This window comes from Cavia porcellus, unplaced genomic scaffold (assembly GCF_034190915.1).
Source record: "Cavia porcellus strain 051 isolate PalLab524CR breed Dunkin Hartley unplaced genomic scaffold, mCavPor4.1 scaffold_6, whole genome shotgun sequence".
NCBI lineage: Eukaryota > Metazoa > Chordata > Mammalia > Rodentia > Caviidae > Cavia > Cavia porcellus.
The window spans coordinates 82,261,840-82,284,535 of NW_026947489.1; the positions used below are offsets into that span (position 1 = coordinate 82,261,840).

The window sequence follows — 22,696 nt, forward strand, 5'->3', positions numbered from 1 at the left end:
ATCAAGTTATTTATTTGTATTCGTTCTGTTTTCCTGATGTGGGAACTCAGTGCAATAAATTTTCCTCTCAGAACGGCTTTCATTGCATCCCACAGATTCCGGTAAGTTGTATCTGCATTTTCATTTTCTTTTAGGTATTGTTTAATTTCTTCTTTAATTTCTTCTGTGACCCACTGATTACTCAAGAGTGTGTTATTTAGTTTCCATGTGTTTGCGGAATTTTTGCAGTATCCTTTGTCATTAATTTCTAATTTCAGAGCGCTATGATCCGATAATATGCAAGGGATGATTTCAACTCTTTTGCATTTGCTTAAATATGTTCTGTGAGCTAATATATGGTCTATTTTAGAAAATGATCCATGTACTGCTGAGAAGAATGTGTATTCTGATGTTGTTGGGTGGAACATTCTGTATATGTCTATCAAACCCATTTGTTCACAGGTGTGATTCAGTTCTGTTATTTCTTTGCTCATTTTCTGTCTGGTTGATCTGTCCCTTGGTGTCAGTGGTGTATTAAGGTCTCCTGTTACAATTGTGTTACTGATAATTTGAGTTTTCATTTCTGTTAATAATTGTTTTATATAACTGGGTGCTCTGGAGTTTGGTGCGTATATATTTAAGATAGTTATCTCTTCCTCTTGGAGTTTTCCCCTCACGAGTATGTAGTGACCTTCTTTGTCCTTTATGGTCATTGTTGGTTTAAAGTTCACGTTGTCTGCAAACAGAATGGCTACTCCTGCCTTTTTTTGGATTCCTGCTGCATGAAGAATTGTTTTCCATCCTTTGACTTTCAGTCTGTGAGTATCCTTCTGGGTCAGATGGGTTTTCTGTAAACAGCATATGGTTGGATTTTGTTTCTTGATCCATTCTGCTAGTCTGTTTCTTTTGATTGGTGCATTGAGACCATTTACATTAATGGTTATTACTGTTAAATGCTGGTTAATTGTAGGAATGTTATCTCTCTGCTGTTGCATCTTTATCTTTCGGTTCTGTTTAATTATTTGCTTTGCTTAGTGGTTTTTCCCTTTGTGTATCTAAACTGTCTTTCAATATTTTTTGCAGGGTTGGTTTGGTGTTCATGAAGTTCTTCAGCTGTTCTTTGTCATGGAAGTATCGTATTGCACCATCTATTTTGAATGATAGTTTTGCAGGATATATCAGTCTTGGTTGGAAATCATTTTGCTTTAGGATCTGGAATACTTCACTCCATGCTCTTCTTGACTTTATTGTTTGTGCTGAGAAGTCTGCTGTGATTCTGATAGGTTTTCCTTTATAAGTATTTGTCTTTTCTCTCTGACAGCTTTTAATAATCTATTCTTGTGTTGGATTTCTGGGATGGTGACTATTATATGTCTGGGTGTAGTTTTATTTTGGTTATGACTGTTTGGAGTTCTATATGCTTCACTGATCCTGATGTCCTTTTCTGATCTCATGCTTGGGAAATTTTCAGCTATTACTTCTCTAAATATCCTCTTGACATCCTTCATGTTGTCTCCCTCTCTTTCATTAATCCCTATCATTCTTATGTTATTCTTCTTTGCATCGTCTTGCAGTTGTTGAATTGTTGTTTCCTGGTTCCTTGTTATTTTCAAAAGATCTTTCCTTTCCTGTTCACTAGCTGCAATCCTGTCTTCAAGGTCTGAAATTCTATCTTCACTTTCATTAAGGCGGTTTTTACAACTTTCAGTGGAGTTTTTTATTTCCTGTATATCTCTGTGCATCTGCATTATGTATTTTGTTTGTTTCTTATATTGTTCGTCTAGGGATTCTATCTTTTTGTTTAGTTCCTCCAATTTTTTATCTGTGTTTTCTTTAGATATATTTAGAATCTCTTTCATTTCTTTTATCATTTCTTCTTTTATCTGGGAGATTATTTCGAGTTTGAATTTCTTTAAAGCTTCCTGGATTTGCTTGTCAATTTCAGTGGCTATTGTGTCCGATATATGAGGTGGATGGGATATATTTTCTTCTATATACATCGCTCCTAGGGTTTCTTGAGATGGGCTGGAGGTTTGAGGTTGTAATTTGGTCTTTCGTTTTGTCATTTTCCTATATTTCTGTGTTTCAAGTGTTACTTGAAAGCTTCCTCAGGATCTGTTGAAAATCCCCTTCTATGTTTGGAGCTACTGGGACTCTGGCGCCGCGCTACTCCAAGCCATTAGGCCTACAGAACCAGTGGCCCTCCTCTGCCTGCTCAGAACTCCGCAGTTCCAGACAAGCTGGGCCTCAGGGACACTGTGCGCCCACCTGCCCCTTGGAAGCTCCACAGTTCTTCAATCGCAGCCGGGTTAGGGTACTCACCACAGGCCGCAGTGCTTCAGGAACCTGTGGACCCTCCCTGGTTGCAGAGATATCCAGAGTCCTCCAGACATGCAGAGAGGCCAGTGAGGGCACCCCAGATCTTCCCAGCTCCTCCTCTGCAGACCTATGGCCAGGCGCGGCAGCTAAACAGGCTGGGCTAGGTTGGTAGTGTGGGCCAGCCCACCTATCGGGAGCTCAGCAGGTCTCCAAATGAAGCCGGGAATGGGGAGGCTGATGTGGAAGCCTCAAACCCACCTCTCTCCTTCACTGCACCTGGAAGCCTGAGGGAACTCCAGCGGTCTGGGCGCAGAAATCCAGAGTCCTCCAGACACGCAGAGAGGCCAGTGAGGGCACCCCAGATCTGCCCAGCTCCTCCTCTGCAGACCTATGGCCAGGCGCGGCAGCTAAACAGGCTGGGCTAGGCTGGTAGTGTGGGCCAGCCCACCTATCGGGAGCTCAGCAGGTCTCCAAATGAAGCCGGGAATGGGGAGGCTGATGTGGAAGCCTCAAACCCACCTCTCTCCTTCACTGCACCTGGAAGCCTGAGGGAACTCCAGCAGTCTGGGCACAGAAATCCAGAGTCCCCTGTCCCACTTTATAATATCTAATGAGATAGACAATTCTTTTTAAGGAAACAAGAGACAACGTTGATAACCATTGTTGATAACCTTGTACTCTGTTTTACATCATGTGCTATGTCTATCCTTGGTTTTGACTGACAGCTTTGTTTTGCCATATTTGACTTTATTCTCTTCCCCCAAAAAAGTAACAAGAACTAAGGAGTAATAAAATCCACAATGTGTAAATTTTGTTGTAAAAAGGAGAGGGGGGGGGGAAAGAGCTCTAATGGATATAACAGCAAGTGTGTTTAGGGGTGTTAAATAGCTGACTATATTAATGTTTTTGGATCATTGAACACAGCTGTTTGCAGTCTCTCTGTCTGAATGTCCACTTTGTATTCTTTGATACTGTGATTTGAGCAACTATTTCTAAGTTGATAATATGTAATCTATTAAGAGGTGATTTCTTACTGTTTTTTTTTTTTTTGTAGTTCTGTATTACGTGCACCCTTATACCGCTTTGTATTGTTTTGTGTTTTTCTCTTTTTTCTCTTAAATAAAATTTTAAAAAAAGAGATTATGGGAGCTCATTTTCAAGGGGAGTTAATGGTTTTTGTTCCTCAGGAATGGCTGGTAGGGACAAATGTTATTTGGCCCCCAACGGGGTCATTTAACATAGAAACAGCTCAGGCCATCCGTTGGTATGTATTTGGACCTCCTTCTCAACAAGACCAGATTGTTTACATTCAGATTTGGATAGATGTCATCTACGATTCCCCACCGTGGATTCATCATCGTTCCCCATGAGTGGAGGTGGTGGCAGCGTTAAAAACGAAACCAATATCGCCTGCCTCTGATTCCCAGCCCTCTGCTCCAGTCTTACACTCTGAGGAGGACCCTCTGGAAGATGTGCTCCTTCCTCCCCCGTATCCCCTTTCTGGGGACCGCTCACCTGACACTTCCTCCCACCCCACAGTCCAGTCTGGACCCGGAGTAGGCAACAGCCAAATTCACCTGACTACTTTATGGAGGAGTCAGTGTTCTGCCCACTTGGGGAGGTTCCCAACCCTAGGGATCCTGTGGACTCGATCTTTTTCTGTACCCCTTTTGCAATTTCTGACCTGTTCAATTGGAAGGGCCAAAACCCCCCATTCTACAAGGTCCCTGAAAGCCTGATTAGTCTATTTGTGTCTATTTTTTCCACCCATCGTCCCACCTGGGACGACTGTCAGCAGATTCTAAGGGTCCTCTTCACCTCTGAAGAGCGAACTCGCATCTGTGTTCTAGGGCGAAAATGTGTCTTGGACCTGAATGGGACCACCAGAGCTGACCCGGAACGACTGGATGCTTGTTTCCTTTATCCCATCCTGTCTGGGATCCCAACACATGCAGGGGTAAGGAGGCTTTGACCCAATATCACCAACTGTTTCTGGCAGCACTCCATGGAGCAGCTAAGAAGCCCACAAATTTGTCCAAGGTATCAGGGGTAAGACAATTGGCTGATGAATCCCCTTCTGCATTCCTGGAGCGCCTCCTGGAGGCCTAGAGGCTTTATACTCCAATTGGTCCGGTTGTGCATGACAAGGCAAGGGCTATACCATTGCCTTGGTGTTTCAGTCAGCCCCAGACATTAGAAAGAAATTACAGAAACTGGAGGGGCTTGAGGGAATTCCCCTAAGTCACTTGGTAGAGTTAGCACATAGTGTATTTGACAACAGAGAGAACTGGCAAGAGGTAAATCATAAAAAAGTCACTAAGGTGCTGGAACTGTTATGCAAAAAAGAAACAAGCAGAAACAAAAAGGGAAGTCAGAAGACAAGGAGAAAAAGCGCCCCCCGCTTGAGAAAACTCAATGTGCCTATTGTACAGAAATGAGGCAGTGGTGAAAGGACTGCCCCAAATTAAAGGCCAAAATGGAGAGAGATGCGAAGACCTTATTGAAACAACAAGGAGGGTGTCAGGGCTCAGGTGCCCCCCCCAGCCCGGGATAACTCTGCAAGTGGGGGGAAACCAGTAAATTTCTTGGTGGACAGGGGCGCAACTATTCTATTCTAACTCAACTGTTGGGAACTCTGACTGATAACAAAGTAAACATGGTCGGCGCCACCAGAGGGTGAAAATCATACCCGAAGGTGGTGGTCCAGTTAACTCGCCCTGGGCAAAAGACCACTATGCATGAATTTCTATGGGTTCCGGAATGCCTTGATCCACTGCTAGGAAGAGACCTCCTTCATAAGGTAAAGGTCCAATTGAGTTTTCAGGCGGAGACACCACAACTGACTCTGGGAACAACACCTGGGGAACAAATGAAGGTACTTGCCTTCCTTCCTGAAGGGGAAAATCATCTCCCACTGGGAGATGATCCCACTCCAGAGACTGACAGAAATGTCCTACAGGGGTGGCAAAGGCAAATACCAGGAGTCTGGGCTGAAAATAACTCTCCCGGTCTGGCGATAAACCAAGTTCCTCTGGTAATAGAGTTGTTACCCAGGTATCTGCCATCTGCCGTAGACAGTATCCAATAAGTTTACAGGCCCGCCAAGGAATTGCAAAACATATTGCTAGTTTAAAGGATAATAAGATTCTTGTACCTTGCATCTCTCCCTGGAATACACCATTGCTCCCAGTCTGTAAGTTGTTGGACCCAAGATTACCGGCCAGTGCAAGATCTCCAGGAAGTCAACAGGTGAGTGGTCACCCTGCATCCTACTGTCCCTCATCCCTACACTTTGCTGAGTCTTCTGAGCCCAGATCACATCTTGTATTCTGTCCTGGACTTGAAAGATGCTTTCTTCACCCTCCCGGTGGCCCTGGAAGTCAACCCATTTTTTTTTTGAATGGACTGATCCAGGGATTGGGATAACTGGACAATTGACTTGGACTCGTTTACCACAAAGTTTTAAAAATGTTCCCACATTATTTGATGAGGACTTAGCTAGGGACCTGATGGGGTATGGAGAAGATCATCCAGAGGTCATACTTTTGCAATATGTTGATGGCCTGTTAGTGGCCACTAAAACCTTTGAGGATTGCAAAGAGGCCACCAGGGCTCTGTTAGTGACTTACATGATTTGGGATATAAGGTATCAGCAAAAAAGGCCCAAATATGCCAGCCGACAGTGACCTACCTGGGCTGTCAATTGCAAGGTAGAAAGAGGACCCTTTCAAGTAAAAGGGTTCGAGCTATCCTACAAACACCAGTAAGAAAGACCAAGAAGCAAGTCCGGAAGTTTCCTGGTGCAGTGGGATATTGTAGGCTCTGGATATTAAACTTTGCTGAGATAGCCCAGCTGCTATATGACTCTTTAAAGGGACAAACACAAGGCCCACTAGAATGGACAGAAATGCAAGAGATAGCCTTCCAACAATTGAGGCAGGCCTTAACAGATGCCCACACACTGGGACTCCCTAACATATATAAGACATTTTTCCTGTGTGTGGATGAACTGAGAAGAATTGCAAAAGGAGTAATAACTCAAGAACTGGAGCCATGGCAGAGACCAAGAGCTTATTTCTCCGAAAGGTTGGATGCAGTGGCTGATAGTTGGCCACCATGTTTAAAGATCATAGCTGCCGTGGCTATGCTGATAAAGGAAGCTAAGAAGCTTACCTTTGACCAGAAGGTCACTGTGGTAACCTCTCACTCACTTGAGACTCTTATCTGACCTCCTGACTGATGGCTGTCAAATGCAAGGTTGTCAAATGCACTACCAAGCATTACTTTTAGATCCTGACTCTATTGCCTTCAAGTCTTTGGCAGCCCTGAGTCCAGCCACACTGTTGCCATATGAGGATTCTTCAGCCCCGTATCATGAATGCGCCACCATGATCGACAGCTACCAAAGCCTCAGACCCGACCTGACTGACCAACCTTTAGAGGGTGTATCATCACTCTTCTCGGATGGAAGCTGCTACATGCACCAAGCTAAATGAGTTGCAGGGGCAGAAGTGACCTCCAAGACCCAGATTTTGTGGGCAAAGGGGCTGGACTCTGGCACTTCTGCTCAGTGAGCTGAACTCAGCGCCTTGACAGAAGCCCTAAAGCTCGCTGAAGTTAAGCAGATTAACATCTCTACCGATAGCAGATATGCTTTTGCAACCCTTCACGTACATGGGGCAGTTTGTCAGGCAAGAGGACTATTGACCTCAGCAGGAGATAAAATAAAAAATGCCCCCCAAATACTAGACCTGTTGGCAGCAATTTGGCTACCTGAGAAAGTGGCCATAATACATTGCAAGGCCCACAGAAAAGGAATGATCCCATTACCAGGGGAAACAATGTGGCTGATGTGGCAGCTAAAGAGGCTGATGTACATTTAATCTCACCCTCAGGGCAGTGTGGCCACTCACAAATGAAACCATCACAGGTTGTATGGGGAGAGTACGTAGCATCCAGAGGAATCCTGGTTTCTGTTTCAGGTCCCTGTAAGAACTCTGAGTGGGGAACAAGAGCCTTGGCCCCAGAGTGCCCGGCATCAGGCGAGGCCCTCCAGAGCAGGTGTTTGAGCAACCCCCATGTGAAATCCACCAGCACAGCACCTTCTGCCTTGCACAGAATCCTGAATAAATCAATACCATACACCAGCTGGGAGAGAAAAAGGAAAGGCTTTGTGGTCTGATGTGTATTTTCATGTGTGTGCTTGGTACTGTGACACTGGAAGACAAAAAGAGGTAGGTGGGCACTCAGACCGATTGGTTAGAAAGAGCAAATTTGGATTTCAGTGAAATAAAGTAATATTTAACGAATACCTTTTAAATTACCCTAATATGCTGAAAGGAAAACCCCATGAATTTGCTTGCACATGAGTGGCTGTCACCCAGGCGACCAAGAAATCCTGTTCCTGATTCCCGAAGAGCCTGGCCACGGAAACGTGACCCTGAGTGTGGAGACATGCTGTGTAGAGTCCAGGTGAGCCAGGTTGAGTCTCCCAGCCTGACAGGCAGGTTCGCCCCTGAAGATCCAGTGGGTAACCACACAGGTGATGCCCAGTCCACTTCCGAGGGGCCCTGGATCAAGTGCTTGGCCTTTGGGAACAGTGGAGGGCATCCTAGTGCTGAGTGATGCCGGCTGGCCCTTCAAGGCACAGGGCTGTTGTGACGCCAGGGCCCCTGCCCCTGGGGTGTGCCTGTTCCCTCCCCATGAGGACCCAATGGGCCTAAGTGGCTGTAGATGAAGAAATGCTCCTCAGGAGCCCTGTCCCTGTCAACAACCACTGCTCCCTCAGCTCGCCCGAGATGTGCCCTGTGAGATGCCTGAGATGCTGCATCTAACCAGAGATGGGTGATCCGTACAGGAACATGAAGGTGGGCAAATGGAATGCAACCCCAGCAGCAGGCCTGGAGGAGGTGCATGGTGGCAGATTTGAGGATGGGGCCCTGCAGTCTCCCTCTGTTCTCACAGGACCCCGCACAGTACTTGGGACACATGCACACAACACTTGCTCTGCCGTGACTCACACTATGCAGACACCCACACCAAGATCGGTCAGCTTCCCTGGGGACGTCGGTGGGTGGACAGGCCACTGTCAGGCTCTCACACACACAGATATCAGCCTGTGCAGGGCTCCCAGTGCATCCCATGACACTGACCCAGTCAGGTGCTGGAGAGGCCACACAGAGTGCACCAATTCCCTGTGGTGGCTGTGGACCAGCTGGGACCCCTGGAGGCGGTCTGGAGGCCAGGGCAGAGACAGGGACAGTGGAGTGTTTGCCAGTCCTCAGGTGAGCTTTTGGGGCTGGAAGGGACCCTCTGGCTGAGAGGAAGCAACATTCTGTCTCTTCCTGCAATTTTCCTCAGCAAATTTTGAAGGAATGAACAAAGACAGTTAATTTAAAGAATAGGTAAGGTTCTGTTGGTTTTGTTTCATCTTGTTTGTGGTACTAGGGATGGAACATAGGACCCAGGCATGCTGGGCAAGCGCTGTCACAGCTGAACTACATCCCTAGCCCGGCACAGTGTCCTTTAGATCCCTGGAGTGGTGACCAGCATGGAGACACTGCAGCATGAAGTGTCATGGCTGACGGTAACAGCTTTGTCTTCCCAGCAGCCTCTGCCTGAAGCCCACTCACCAGATCAGAGGGGCAAAAGGGCCTGCAGGAAAGCAGAGACTAGGGGATCCCAAAGCTCTGGGCCCATGGGCACTGACTTGAGCTGAGTGCCTTGTCCCATCTTCCTCCACAGGACCATGGTTGGTCCACTTGGCCTCCTGGTAGGTGTGGTGCTGGCAGCCAGCCCTGTGCTCAGAGTCCAGTCGTGCTCCTCTGATGGCCAGATAGCCTTGTTTCATTTCTGCAACCTTAAACAGGTCCTCCCAGTCCCCAGCACCACCAGGAACCTCTTGCTGAGTTTCAACTACATCAGGAAGTTCACTGACTTCTCGTTCCCCTTCCTGGAGCAGCTCCAGCTGCTGGAACTCGAGTCCAAGTTAACTCCCTTGACCATTGGCACTGACCCAGAACCTGCCCAACCTCAGGATCTTGGACTTGGGTGACAGCCCATCTCCAGGGGTCCCAGCTGGTCCACAGCAAGCAATTCACCAATGTAAAGTGTACATTTCAGTGTTTCTCAGCACCCTGACACATGTGCACCCACCACCACCATGAATTTTAGGACATTTTCATCATATAAAAGAAACCTTGTGTCTACAGCAGTCACTGCTTTCTCCCCTTCCCACCCCTGCCATTCCTGGCCCTGGGCCATCCTTAATTTAATTCATCTATTCTGGCATCTCATGTATGTAGAATCCTATAATTTATTGTCTTTGGTTAGCAGCTGTGTTTAAGATTATTTTGAGGAAAGAAAACACATTGATGAATTAAATAAAAGATTACAACACTAATTAGGGTATTTGTTGTATGGTGGTTATAAAGAAAAGTATTACATTCCATTTTTAATGATAAAATAATTACAGTAGGATTTTGGCTTCTTAATTTAATTACTACTTTTCTTTTGCTTTTGTTTCCAAGGAATATTTGGGAAGCTTAGCATTGCACAGGATGACCCTGAAGACTGAACTGTTTGCCCTTTCTTATCTTTTCTTAAAAGCTTGCTCAGGGAGATCTTTTGCTGGGTGCTGTCCTTAGAGTAATAGCTCGGAGCATCCAGATAAGAAGTCCTCCCGCTGCAGCAGCTCGCTAACTGTGCTAACTGCACAGGGTGTGCACAGGGCAGATCTAGCCCTGGGCGCTGTGCTTCTCTGATGGAGCTCTTGCGAGGTTATCAATTCATATGTTAGTGGAAGATTGGAGAATAGTCTGCATGTGTGCTTGTGTGTGTGTGTGTGTGTGTGTGTGTGTGTGTGTGTGTGTGTGCATGCTTGAGTGTTAAGTTTATCAGAGCTGAGTGCTTTTTGAGTTAATTACTTTATCAGGAATTAGACTGCTTCTAAAGCTGATACCAGATTATGTTTCAGATGAGATGTTCTTAGTACAGCTTGCCCTTGGTCAAGCCTTTTCTAAGGAAAATTAATGAGTATAGCTTTCAGTGTGTTAAACTTAGCTGGTTTACTTTGCAAATCTCTTGAAACTCCTGTTTGAAATGTATACTAAAACAGTGACTGGGAAAGCACTAGTCAGTGTTCTTGTGTTAAGTCCTTACTGATATACTGCTTTTTTTCTCATGCCTATCTTCCCACCCCCACACTGTAAAATTCCCTTCTGTTAATTTATCCTTCAAGGCTGCACAGAAGCCCTTCCTTCCCCTGCTTCCTCCAGCCTAATTGTGTTCTGTCCCTCAGAGGAGCATTTTTTATATCCAGAGTCCAATTCTGCCCTGTATGATTGTCATGTGTATTTGTTTCCCTTCTCAAAGAAATCAGGAATACCCTTGTATTTTCCTGCAGAGCCCATGCAGTCTGCACTAGGCAGGTTTATGCTGGGTTGTGCAGATGTGAATGTCTTGAGGGAATCTTCTCCCATAATTTGAAAAACAACCATTGAGAGTGGAAGCATTGCCCAATTTGCCTACCACAAAAATGAAGCACGTCAGCCACAAACGCAGAACACTTCTTGATGTTTGTGTGCACGTCATCCCTGTGGTGTGAGTGTCAGGGTTGCGGCAGACTGCACTCCACAGCATCCCGCATGTCCCCAGCAGAGGACCGCTTTGGCCCTGCTGTGAGTGGGTATGAGAGCTTGCTGTGGAGTCGCAAACAGTGCTCTCTTCTCTTCTCCACCTCTTCCTAATACCTCAGTACTGGATTGGTGGGAGAAAACTTATTAGAAAATGTAAGGAAGAGCTCAGATTTAAAAGAACACTAGAGTCCATTATTCCATAGCCGGTGAAAATGGAAGCCTGTCCTAGTGTTAGAGGCAGTAAGAAGGGTCTTTGTTTTCCTTCCAAAGCTATTGCTATAAATAGTGGAGATATCTAATGTGCAAACATTTCATTTTCAAAGCATTGATACTTAAGAAAATATCCTATTACTATGCAAATACAACATAAGTCATATAGTTTTCAGTTTTAAAAAATTGATGTTATTTTCTATGTACTTTATAGGATATTTTCCCACTGTATTATTATTAAAACATAATTCATCTTATTATTATTAAAGCATGACTTTTTCTGTCTTGTTTCTGATATCCATGACCCTGGTCTCTTTTGGCTCCTTCTCCTTCTTAGCATCATGCAGTGGTTTATTGGTATTTTCTGAGCTGAATTAACAGCTTACTAATAATGCCATGCAGTAAGTTTAGAAAGGATGTTCTTATACTCTAAAAATAATACTTGCTAGTGAGATATGGACTATTGGGATTCAAGGCAGCTAGACAGGGAACCTACGGAGAGAATGAGTTTACTGTGTAACAGTGTCAGCATCCACACACGGTATTTTAAATGTGTCCATGTGGTTTTGTATCTGTTATTTCACTTGAATTCTCTTAGCAGTCTGAAGGCGTGACATCCCCATTTTAGAACTGGGGAGCCCGAGACTCAGAGCGGCTCTGCGAATATTCTCATCTCAGGCACCAGCAGAGGGGCTGATCTGCTCATCTGCTGCGCTCCCCCGTGTTTGACAGACCTCAGCCCGCTATGCATGCCAGGCCTCCAGCGGGCCCAGCTGTGGCTGCTCTTCTTCATCTGGGGCTGCTCGGGTGATTCTTCTCATCTGCTAACAAGTTAGGTTTGAAGGATTCCCATGTCCTGCTTGGCTGTGCTACTGCATTTACATCCCATCCGGCCTGTATCCTTCATAACACTTCTGCATCTTACACTAATACATTGTTTATTTGTGGGTATATGTATTGTCTGCTTTTCCTCTACTGGGTCTAATGTTTGGACTTCAGTTCTTGATCACTCTAGTTTTCAGACCTAAAGAAATGTCCGGGGCATTTTGGCACTCAGTCCACATTTGTTAAGGGAGGAGCTGTGACAGAAGAGGGAGAGTGAAGACTGAGACTCAAGTTTCTAGCTTCCTTTCACTGGGTGCTTTAGTAGAAAACATAGAAAGGCCTGATAAAGCAGGACTTGATGGCTCACACCTACAATCTCTGCACTCTGGGAGGCGAGGCAGGAAGATCACAAATTGACCCCAGCCTGGGGCAACTTAGTAAGATCCTATCTCAAAATAAAAAATAACAGAAAAGGACTGGAGATGTGCTCAGTGTAAAAGCCCTAGGCTCCTTCCTGGTACGGCTGGAAGGACCGGAGAGAGAGGGGGAGATAATTTTGATAAGCAAATTGAACTCCTGTTGGAATAAAAGATACCAACCTGTTCCACCTCTTAGTGCTAACTGCAAAACTCTCAAATTAAAGGCTGATTAAGTTGAGTACAAAATCATGGGAGTTTTGGTTGCCCAGTTAATGCGGTGAGTTCACTTTGATGTAACTGCAGATGGCTGCAAGCAATCCGTAAGACCAGAAAAGAAATGGCATTGCATACTCACAGTGCCTGTCCAGGTATCGGTAGGGTTTAAGACTGTCTCTCTGAGCTGGTGTTCCAGTGTACATCACGGAGATGTCAGGCAGCCATAGGCAGGATGCAGGAAGTCCTGCCGTATTGTCTGGAGACTTCTCTTGGGCATAGAGTTCACTGTATGTGTGAGTGTACATGTAAGTGCACATATATGTTTATAGGTTTGTGATTATATGAGAATTGAAAGCTTTTAGTTACAAACCTTACCAGTTTATGGTGTTCAGAGGAAATCTGTTCGGTGCAGAGTAAGATGTGCCCCTGTTTCTCACTAATTGGTCATTTTTGATACTAGTCTTTCATTAATGAGAGCACTGTAGGGAAGAGCTGCTCATTCTCTCTGTAACCCCATCTTTGTTAAGACCATTGTGAACAAATCCACAATGATTCCGGTTGATAGTAAGGCAGGGAATCTAAAAACATGTGTGTAGTGAACATGATTAAAGATTAGCCATTTCAGATCCATTTAAAATAAAATAACTTGGATTTTATTTGCCGGAGAATTCATGTCTCCTTATCTTTCTATTCTAGTCCGAAAGAGTATTCTTACATATAATAAAGAATTTCCATTTGATGTTCAGCCTGTCCCATTAAGGTAAAAATTTTTAAAACCATCCATATTTTACTCCTTGCTTTGCTATTTTATGCCTGCATTCAGACTCTTGTTTTTGTATGTCAGTGTTGGTGTCATTGGTGTGACTAGTATCATTGGTAGCAACGATATCATTGATATCAACATGGGTATCAATATATTGGCTTTTTAAAAAAATAATCACCATCATGCCTTGAGAAATGAGAATCTGTGACACTTCACTAGTATATTAAACTGGTTGCTCACTAATTCTCCTGTCCTTTTTCATGTAGAAGAAGTTTAGCACCTAGTGAAGAAGAGAATTTAGAATTTGAAGAAGATCAGGAAGAGGGTGGCGCTGGAGCTGAGTCTCAAGATTCCTTTCCTGCTAGAGTCCCTGATAGGTAGCTCATGGGAAGAATACACTATTTAATCCAGGAGCAGGGTGCTTGGAACTTACCTTGGATTCTTGCTGGGGAATAACCCCTCCAGAGCCCATGCCGGTTCTGTGTAGCTTTCTGTGGATTACAGTTTGCAGTAGCTGTAGTGTGAAAGTACCTTTCTGTCTTTGTCAAGGGAGTCTAAGCAATAGGCTTACTCAGAGATACCTGAGGAGGAGTTGTAAATTGTAGTGACTGTTAAGAGCTGTTACAGAAGGAGCTCAGAAGAACACAATCAGCAAAGGAAAGGCACAGGGCTGGAGTCCAGAGGAAACTGGAGTCCCTGGGGCGGACCAAACCTGGCACCTCTGGAGAGGGCAGTGCTGTCTCCTAGGCAGCTTCTTATGCTTATGGGCTGTTGCCCTTGAGGCACGGAAATAAATAACTGGGATGCTTTCCTGACTAGGAGGTCTTTACTGACTTTGCTGCCTGTATGGCAGTGCTTGCAGCTGCAGCTGTGTAAACTCCCACGTGCCTAGCTGTTTGCCTCCTTGCCCTGGCTCCATGGCAAATGCAGCCCTTAGAGCAGCAGAGCAGATGAAGGGAAAAATTTTTGTAATCATGAGACGCAGAGGTGTGCTCTGTATGTGGCTGGGGCTGCCGAATTGAATTTGAATTAAATCCACTGGCTGTATACAGTTAAATGCAAGCTCAGTTGAGATTTTTGTGCTCTGGTAAAGTATTTGCTGTTTGCTTTTAGAGATGCAAGAAGCTCACTGAACCCTTTTAGTGTGAATTTTTTCTCCTCTCAGAGTAAGAATGAGAATGCGTAGTTTAATTGACTGCACTTGGTTTGGAACCCTGCTGTCCAGGGCTGAAAGAGTTACTGAAAACAAACTTGTAAAATTCTAATCATTAAAGTGACATCAGGAGGGAGGGCAGGGAAGACTGAAGAGGAATCAGCTTCTTTGGTAGTGTGCCAGCTGCCATGATGAGTGTACTGTGTACAGCACTGATGTATCCATAAACACTTAAAAAAACAGAACAGAAATGACATCGCACAGCAAGAGAACATGTAACCTTTAACTTAATCATACAGAGGAAAAGTTTGTTTCTCTGAGGGGGGACTCAGGGTTTCAGTGATGACTAAGCTGTGCCCACATTATTATGCAGTTTGGTTCTAGGATAATGACTTTTTTATTGCCTGTATTACCATGTGTTTGAGGCCACCCTGGACTACACAGCGGGACCTTGTCTCAAAAAACAACAAAGCGAAACAAAACTTGCTAAGAATGTTTTAAATCAAGACTGGGTTCAAAACTTAATTGAAGATTTTTCTGCATCTGTGGACAAGATTACAAAAATTTTTCCCTTCATCTGCTAATGTAAACTACCTTGATACATGTGCTGAGCTAACCACCTGTTCTGGAAAATAGTCCCTGGTTTGTGGAGATTTTCCTGATCCAGTCTGTAATCTTGCTAGCATCTGAATTTGCACAGCTATCCAAAGATCTGAAACACGCAAACTGCCTTTGTGGTGTCCTGTGACATTATCTGTGGCAGGAACTTCTGTGAGCTCCGTCAGACAGAAGAGGACATAGAAAGAGAAGAGAAATGGGACTGAATAGGCCTAACTAAATATGTAACTGGTAAACTTCAAATTACGTTCTTTATCATAGCAACTAAAGGATGTGTTGATCTGACTGAATTTCTGAGACTTCAGGACAGCAAACTATTTAAAAAGCATCTTCCTTACCCTACTAAGTGCTGAGATGTAAAGCCTATCACATATCCACAGGTGCATGCCAAGAGGACACCATAGTTATTCTGTGGTCATTTATAACTGACTTCCTTGACCTACTGCAAGTTTTAACCTGACTTTTCCTTGATGGAACTTGAATTAATGTCTGCTTTAGGGTGATGAGATGTGGAAGTGTACGTCAGTATTGTGTATAAAATACATCTGCAAAGAAGAGCAGCATGCAGGAGGCTTGCAGGCCAGAGTGCATTGTGCTTGTCTGGTTAAGAGTTGAGAGCGGGTAGACTATTTCCATGTTTGCTGACAGTATTTACTGTGAAACTGTTGGCAGAGCTGGCTTTTACCGGGGCTTTCTTGTTGCCAGGTACTTTATTACCACGGCTGCCCTTAGAGCCGGGCATGACATTGCTCACCATCAGAATCGAGAAGATTGGCCTGAAGGATGCTGGGCAATGCATCGATCCTTACATTACAGTCAGCATTATCGGGTCCTGTCCTAGATCCCCGATCTCCCAAACGGGTGTATGGCAGAGGTTAAATAAAAAAAAAAAAAAAGAAAGACAAATCGTATGCTTTACAGGGCTCCAGGCGAGTCAAAACCCTTTAATTAAGCTTGAGGCTTCGAGGGAAAATACAAAGGATTTTCTGGTATAAGTAGATTTTCAGTCTACTTATATTAGGACCAAGGACAAAGGGCGGAGAAACTGATGAAAATGCAGGCAATGAGCAGGACCTTGAATCAAGTCACTTCAGTAGCACTGTCCTATCATGAAGACATGGTAGAAGTGAGACTGTAGCAGTAATCTTCGCACTGCAGTCTCTCCCTAGTTAATTGTGGTTGGAGCCAAGTGTCCGCAGCTGTGGCCTTATCTTGCCCTTTGAGGTATCTCTGGCCTCACAGGCCACTACAGGCCTCAGCCAGGACCAGTGATTCATAGAGGTCCACTTCCTATGAATCAGCTCCCATCGCCAGGCAAGGGGGCTAGGCCTAGGACAGACTCACAGATAAACATAGAAAGCCAAGTAGTAAAATTTAAATCCTGCCCAGAGCCACTTTGTAGTGGTCTCTAACACAGCATAAAGGGTAATGAGTCGGGTTTTCCCTCTTTCACATTACTTCTAACTTGCTGCACTTTTTTGAGGCATGTCTTGTAATTAGTGATAGAATTTTCGTCATGAAACAGAACCATCTGATAGGATTTGATGTGGTGAGGAAGACAAGAAGTATGAAATAAAAATAGGCTTTATTTTAAGAATGTGGGGAGAGACCCCTTGACCCTCCAGGGTCTGACATCCTCTCCGCCAGACACGAGGTGTGGGGGCATACATGTAGCTTAGGTTCTGGGTGGTGCCTAAGGGGCATTAGTGATGCACAGGTAGCCCATTGTACTGATTTCGGCCTCAGGTAAATTGCCTAGGGGTGGGGAAAGGTGACCTCACGATAGAGATCCTTGATTCTGCCTCCAAGGCTTTATCAGCTACAGTGTCCCATCTAGGGCAAAGACATTTCATCTATGGTAACTCATTTTAATTCACTTTACAATGAGGCAGAATTTCTGCAAGAAATATCGCTCCATCACTAACCTTTTTTGACAAGTTTACTGAAAATAGTTTCCTTTTCCTTTTTTGTAATTTGAACCCTTGCTTTGGAGATTGGCTTGTGTCTGACTTTTGTTCTCTTCAAATTTACTGTGACAGTTTTTTTCTTTGGCACATACACTTTCATGAGCCCTGTCTGCCATATGAGGCAGTTCCCTTCCTTGCCAGGAGCTGGTCTCTGGGTGTGTGTGTGTGTGTGTGTGTGTGTGTGTGTGTGTGAGAGAGAGAGAGAGAGAGAGAGAGAGAGAGAGAGAGACAAGGCTCTGTTCTCTCTCTGCCCTCCCCCCCCCCCCCCCCCCGGTCTCCCCACCCCAGCCTCTAGCTCACCTTGCTGTTCTTCTGACTCTGGGGTGCTGACCAGAACCACACAGTCTCCCTGCCAAGGGCTTCTGCCCTGTGAAGGTTGTTGAGCCCTTCCCTCCTTGGCTGAACCCTGTGCTCTGTCTTCCCACCCTCCTGTCCCTGAGGCCTCTGACCCCAGGCCCGTGGGAGCACCAGGCCTTCAGGGCATCTTTAGTGTGGACAGGGAAGCAGGTGCAGCCCAGCAGCATCCAGGCCACGTGGGCCCTGGGCACCACTGCCGTACTGAGGAGGTGACAGGCATCTGCTTGGTACTTGCCCTTCCCCTCTCTGGTGCAGCAGTGCTCTTATCCCAGAAGAGAGAGGCCAGCGGTTACACTCTTTTGTTGCTGCTGAACATATTTGTACATCACTTAAGTTTTTTAACAAATAGTTACTTGTTCCCAGAATTGTAATCCCAGCTGCTTAGGCAGCTAAAGCAGCAGGATCATTTGAGCCCAGGGGTTTGAGAGACTGGCCTAGGAAAGACAGTGAAACCTGATGCCAAAATTTTAAAAAACAAAACAAGTAATTCCATTATCCAGAAATAACTGCTCAGTACAAGTGAATTACTTTAATCTATAGTTGGAGGCAAATCAGAGAAACATCAGGGCTGAAGTTAACTGGAGAGAACTTGTATCAGTCATAGAAATAAGCACAGACTCACAGGAGAAAAAGGAGTTCAGCCATAGAGCAGACGTGACTCTACTGTGCCGCGATGCTGACTTCTGGCATTGCCTCTTGGCTTGGATGGACACTGTGGAACACGCTCGGCTCCGTGCTCTCAGCTGGCCTTTGGCAGAGCCATGTAACCCAGTTGGAAATGTGTGCTGTAGCACACAGGAGCACTTCATGGTGACGTAGTGCATGCCGAGCTGCTTTTGCACAGATGCTGAACTGGACCATGCCTGGGAGGGCTGAAATAGGCCAGTGGAGTAACTTAGGTGCCCTGAGACACCTATGTAACAAACAATGTATGAACACCCAGCAGTCTTGAAGGGAGACTGTATATTGATTAACTGGGATTCCTGATCCTGAACATTATAACCTACATGATGAGTTAGTGTCCTTGTTGTGGTTTTAAATGTTATGGTAACTGTAACCAGAACTTAGGTGGTGTACATGACTTTTTTTTTTTTTTGTCTTTTTGAGACAGGGTCTCTCTGTGCAGTTCAGGCTGGCCTTGAGCTCACTTTGTAGCCTAGACTGGTTTCAAACTCATAATGATCCTCCTGCCTCAGCCTCCTGAGTGCTGGGTTTACAGGCATGAGGCACCATGCCTGCCCATGACATTTTACTTATTGATGAAAGGTTCTGTTGGAGGTTCTCATGTCCATTTTTGGTTCTTGACTGAAATATAACAAGAAAATTCTGAAAATGTTCAAGCTCTTTCCAAGTCATGCACATGATCAATATTAGAAATTAGGGACAGAGCTACATTTTCACAAATCATTTGCACTGCAGGTTTTTATTGCACCAGAAGTGGTGGGCTGTTCTGTAGGGGCATGAGCTCCTAACCGTGCAGACCACGCCATGTCTGCCACCTGCTCTGCACTCATTGGGCCAGGCAGGCTGTGCTCCTTACTCCAGAAGTCTCCTGCCCTGACCCATGCAGTTTCCTGCCCACCAGCAGCAAGTGGGAGTCTGTTCTCCAGGAGCCCTGCAGGCCTCTGTGGTTTCTTGACACTCCTCAGTGTGTGCCTGAAAGCGTCCTGACATAGAAACCTGTTTCTCTTTAGATCTGAACAGCATAGATCTGATGCCTGTGCAGGACATGCCTGTGGCTTCAAGAAAGGAGGACACATACGTCCATTTCAATGTGGACATCAAGCTCCAGAAGCATGTGGAGAAGCTGACCAAAGGTATCTCTGGGATGCAGGGGTTTGGCCGGCTGGCACACCATGGTGTATGAGCACAGTGTGGTGTGGTGTGGCACAGGTTGTGTCTGGCAGAGCTGTGTTCCATGGGTGTCAGGAGACACTGACTTGAGAAATTTGAATCTGTGAGTACTTTGTAAAAACGTGGGAACTAGGAATCACGTGATCCAGGAAACACCCTGGAAATGCTCTTTGGTGTGAGATTTCATTGCCTTCTGCAGCAGAGTGGGAGGTCTCCTCATGTTGACAGCGGGGTAGAGGGTACTTCTGCAGGTCCCCACGGCCTCACTGGCCTGTCCTAGGGCTCCTGGCCCTGGCAGGTCATTGGTGGGAAGCTGAGCAAAGACAGCACACATTTCTGAAGCACCCAGATTACATTTCCGTGTTCAGTGTTCACTAGAGTGCAGTGCTGCTGCTGGACAGACTCATGTTTACTTGGAAAAATTAGAATGGGATAAAAAGTTTGAATCCCTGCCTCAAAAATATTGAATTTGGAGAATTTTGTTTGAGGGGAAGAGATGCTTCAGTGTAAGAAACTCTCTAATGCCTGTTGTGTGTGGTACACAGTGCTTTGGGCTCTGCTCATCTGTGATGCCTTTGTGTTCCTCTTCTTGTATTTGACGTCTATACTCCTCAGTGACTGTGCTTAGGCAAGTAACTGACTCAGCCTGGCTCAAGAGACCTGTGTTGTGCTTGTACAGCAAGGCGGTATGATCAGAAGCAGCGCTTGGACCCAGCAGTTTGGGGGCTGCTACACTGGGTTAGAGTCGCAGCCCCGCACCACACTGGACACAGGTCATTTTGTCAAATCCTGCCTGTCCCTCTGTTCCCTGCAGTGGTCAGTGAGAACACGTGGATCCAGGAGGACAAGCTGGCCATGGTTCACCAGCTTGTGTGTTTCCCCCCTCAGGTGCAGCCATCTTCTTTGAATTCAAGCACTACAAGCCCAAGAAGAGGTTCGCCAGCACCAAGTGCTTCACCTTCATGGAGATGGATGAGCTCAAACCCGGGCCAACTGTGATTGAACTGTAAGTGGCATGTGGACGGCTGAGCACTGATCTCAGGTGTCCTCCCAGCCCCGCTTCCCTGTTGGATGACCTTGCAGATCAGTCACCAGGTATTCTAAACAATGCTCTCTTTTGTGGTTACAGCTACAAGAAACCCACTGACTTTAAAAGAAAAAAATTACAGTTATTGACCAAGAAACCACTTTATCTTCACCTGCATCAAACTTTGCACAAGGACCTATCCTCACCTGAATACCCTGGAACTCCTGTGAATCTTACCAGCCAGTAGCACATGCCACAGCTCTGTAGGATCTTTACTCTCTTGGGCAAGAAGTGGGCTGTGCCCACCCAGCAGACCAGTGAGTACCTGGCACGGCTGCAATTTGGAACCGAGTCTGGCGTGTTGCAGAGCAAGTCCCCTTTGGACCTAGGCTTACTGTAGGTGCCGGACCATGCTCTTCTCTGTTAATTGTGCGATCCGTAGTATGTTTTATAATTCGCCTCTGCCCCTACCTGGCTTCCCAGAACAGTACTGTTGTGGGAGGCGTGCTCATCTTCAGACCCCACACAGCAACAAGAATGTGCTTGAGTTTACACACCTGCTCCCTGGGGCCGGGCTATAGGCCCCCCGAGTGGGATGGGCTGCTGGACTTCCGGCTCTGATGTCCCATGTGGAATAGTATGCCTTGCCTAAATCAGTGTCCCCAAGTGGTGGCTGTGATTTTTTTCCCAGATAACCAGATTATTTTCCTGACAGTGACATATTTTAATCGAGTTGATTACCTGTTTTACATCACATTGTTATTTTTTCTGATGATTTTAGAGTTAATATTGGAAGCATCTCAATAAACACACCTTTTTAGATGGGTTTACAGTGTCTTAAGTCTTGTCATCTGAAAATAACTGTGTCCAGTACAAATGAGATACTGCAGGAATAAACGCTGTTTATCTGACAAGTGATTGTGAAACTTCAAACCTGTATACATTTTCTTAGTGATGAGTATGGAAAATCAGTAGACATTTTAATTTTTTTTAATATAAGTAGCTAGGATTGCCATTTATTTCCTGTTTAGATATATTGGTATTCATCCATTCAAAAATGCATAGGTCATCAATATTTTACAGTTTTGATAGTTTACATTACTTTTGACTTAAGAGGCATAAATGAAACTTTATAGCACACACGAAGTAAATACTAGATACATACCACATTGAGATTTTGATATTCACTATTTTAAACCCATGGTGCATAAGGGTGCACTGCTGGTTCCTGCCTGTTTGAAGCTCATGTCCTGGCCCTGGTTACGCAGTTCAGTGTGTTTGCCTCTGACTGAGGTGACCGTGGCCCACGTGCCTCAGAGTTCTGCTCTACTCTGGTGCCCTTGAGGCCCCTCCGCTCACTGGGTGATGCTGACCAAATGGAGGGCCTGACAGAATTCTTAGCCCACTTCAGCCTTGCCTTTCATCTTGCCTGGATAAATGGGAACTACCACAGCAATTCAGACCACAGTACCTCCAGGGGATGAACAACTGGCCTTAATAAGTTGCTTTTTTCCACTCAGTTCTTAAACTCTCAAGTGTCTAATTCCAGGCTGTGGGCCCCTTGGGGTGGGGCAAGAGCCATCTGTGTTGTCTCCACACACCCTCTGAGGAGCGTGGTGGGGTCCTGCCCTGTGGGGTCCTCACTTCCTTTGGTTTGATGTTCCTGAGACCTAAAAACATAAGCTTGGAAACCCACTATTAAAATGTAGCCAAATGGCCGTGTCATGCTCCTTCATTGTGGGATGCAAGGCACATTGCAGGGCTGGGTCCTGCAGCAGTGCAAGGCTGGGTCCTGCACAGCTGTACATGCAGGCAGGGTGGGGGCAGCATGTATTAAGCAGAGCTGGGGTGCAGACAGCGAGGTGGCAGGAAGTTAGCACGCACCACCGGGCACCAAAACTGGTGCTCTAGCGAGGGCAGCCAGCCCAGGGAGCACCCTCAACGAGGCAAGGTAGCAGGGAAACCCCGGAGCAGCCAGGAACTGACTTCTCAGGTCCTGAGGAGGCACTGCTGAGGGTGGGTTGCTTGGCCCATCCTGCTTTGCCTACCCTGGCATCCTTGGCCATGCAGGGGTGGGGTGGGTGAAGGGAGCGATGATGACAGGCTGGCCCTGACTGCTGGGCCTTCTGGGGCCTCCAGACCTGGCTGCCAGTAGGAGGCAGGATGAAGTACCCATAGGGCTTTGCACAGGAGGGTAATTCTGAATAAAAATGTAGATTTACCCCAATTGACATGTTTTGAAAAAAATTTCCGTGCTTGCTTCCTGGTTGCATACTACTAACAGGCCATCTAGAAGTGGAAGTGGACTGTGGGTACCAAAGAGGTTGACAGATCATATCCAGAGGGCGCATTG

General features: G+C 45.8%; 1 protein-coding gene across 5 annotated transcripts in view; it reads left to right on the top strand.

The window, feature by feature from the left end:
• Positions 1-21,171, top strand: part of LOC100723911 (axin interactor, dorsalization-associated protein-like) — a 38,133-nt gene extending 16,962 nt beyond the window's left edge. The window contains exons 2-7 of one of the 5 annotated variants that reach the window (XR_010048233.1): positions 4,149-4,255; positions 7,281-7,532; positions 7,639-7,770; positions 19,157-19,279; positions 20,205-20,322; positions 20,446-21,171. Coding sequence is in view for 2 of the 5 variants with exons in the window: in XM_063251214.1 (XP_063107284.1) it covers positions 12,726-12,756; positions 19,157-19,279; positions 20,205-20,322; positions 20,446-20,590 (417 nt within the window). In the remaining 3 variants the exon portion in view is untranslated. The other 4 variants (XR_010048235.1, XR_010048234.1, XM_023563827.2 and 1 more) reach the window with 4 other exon arrangements.
• Positions 21,172-22,696: the final 1,525 nt, after the last annotated feature.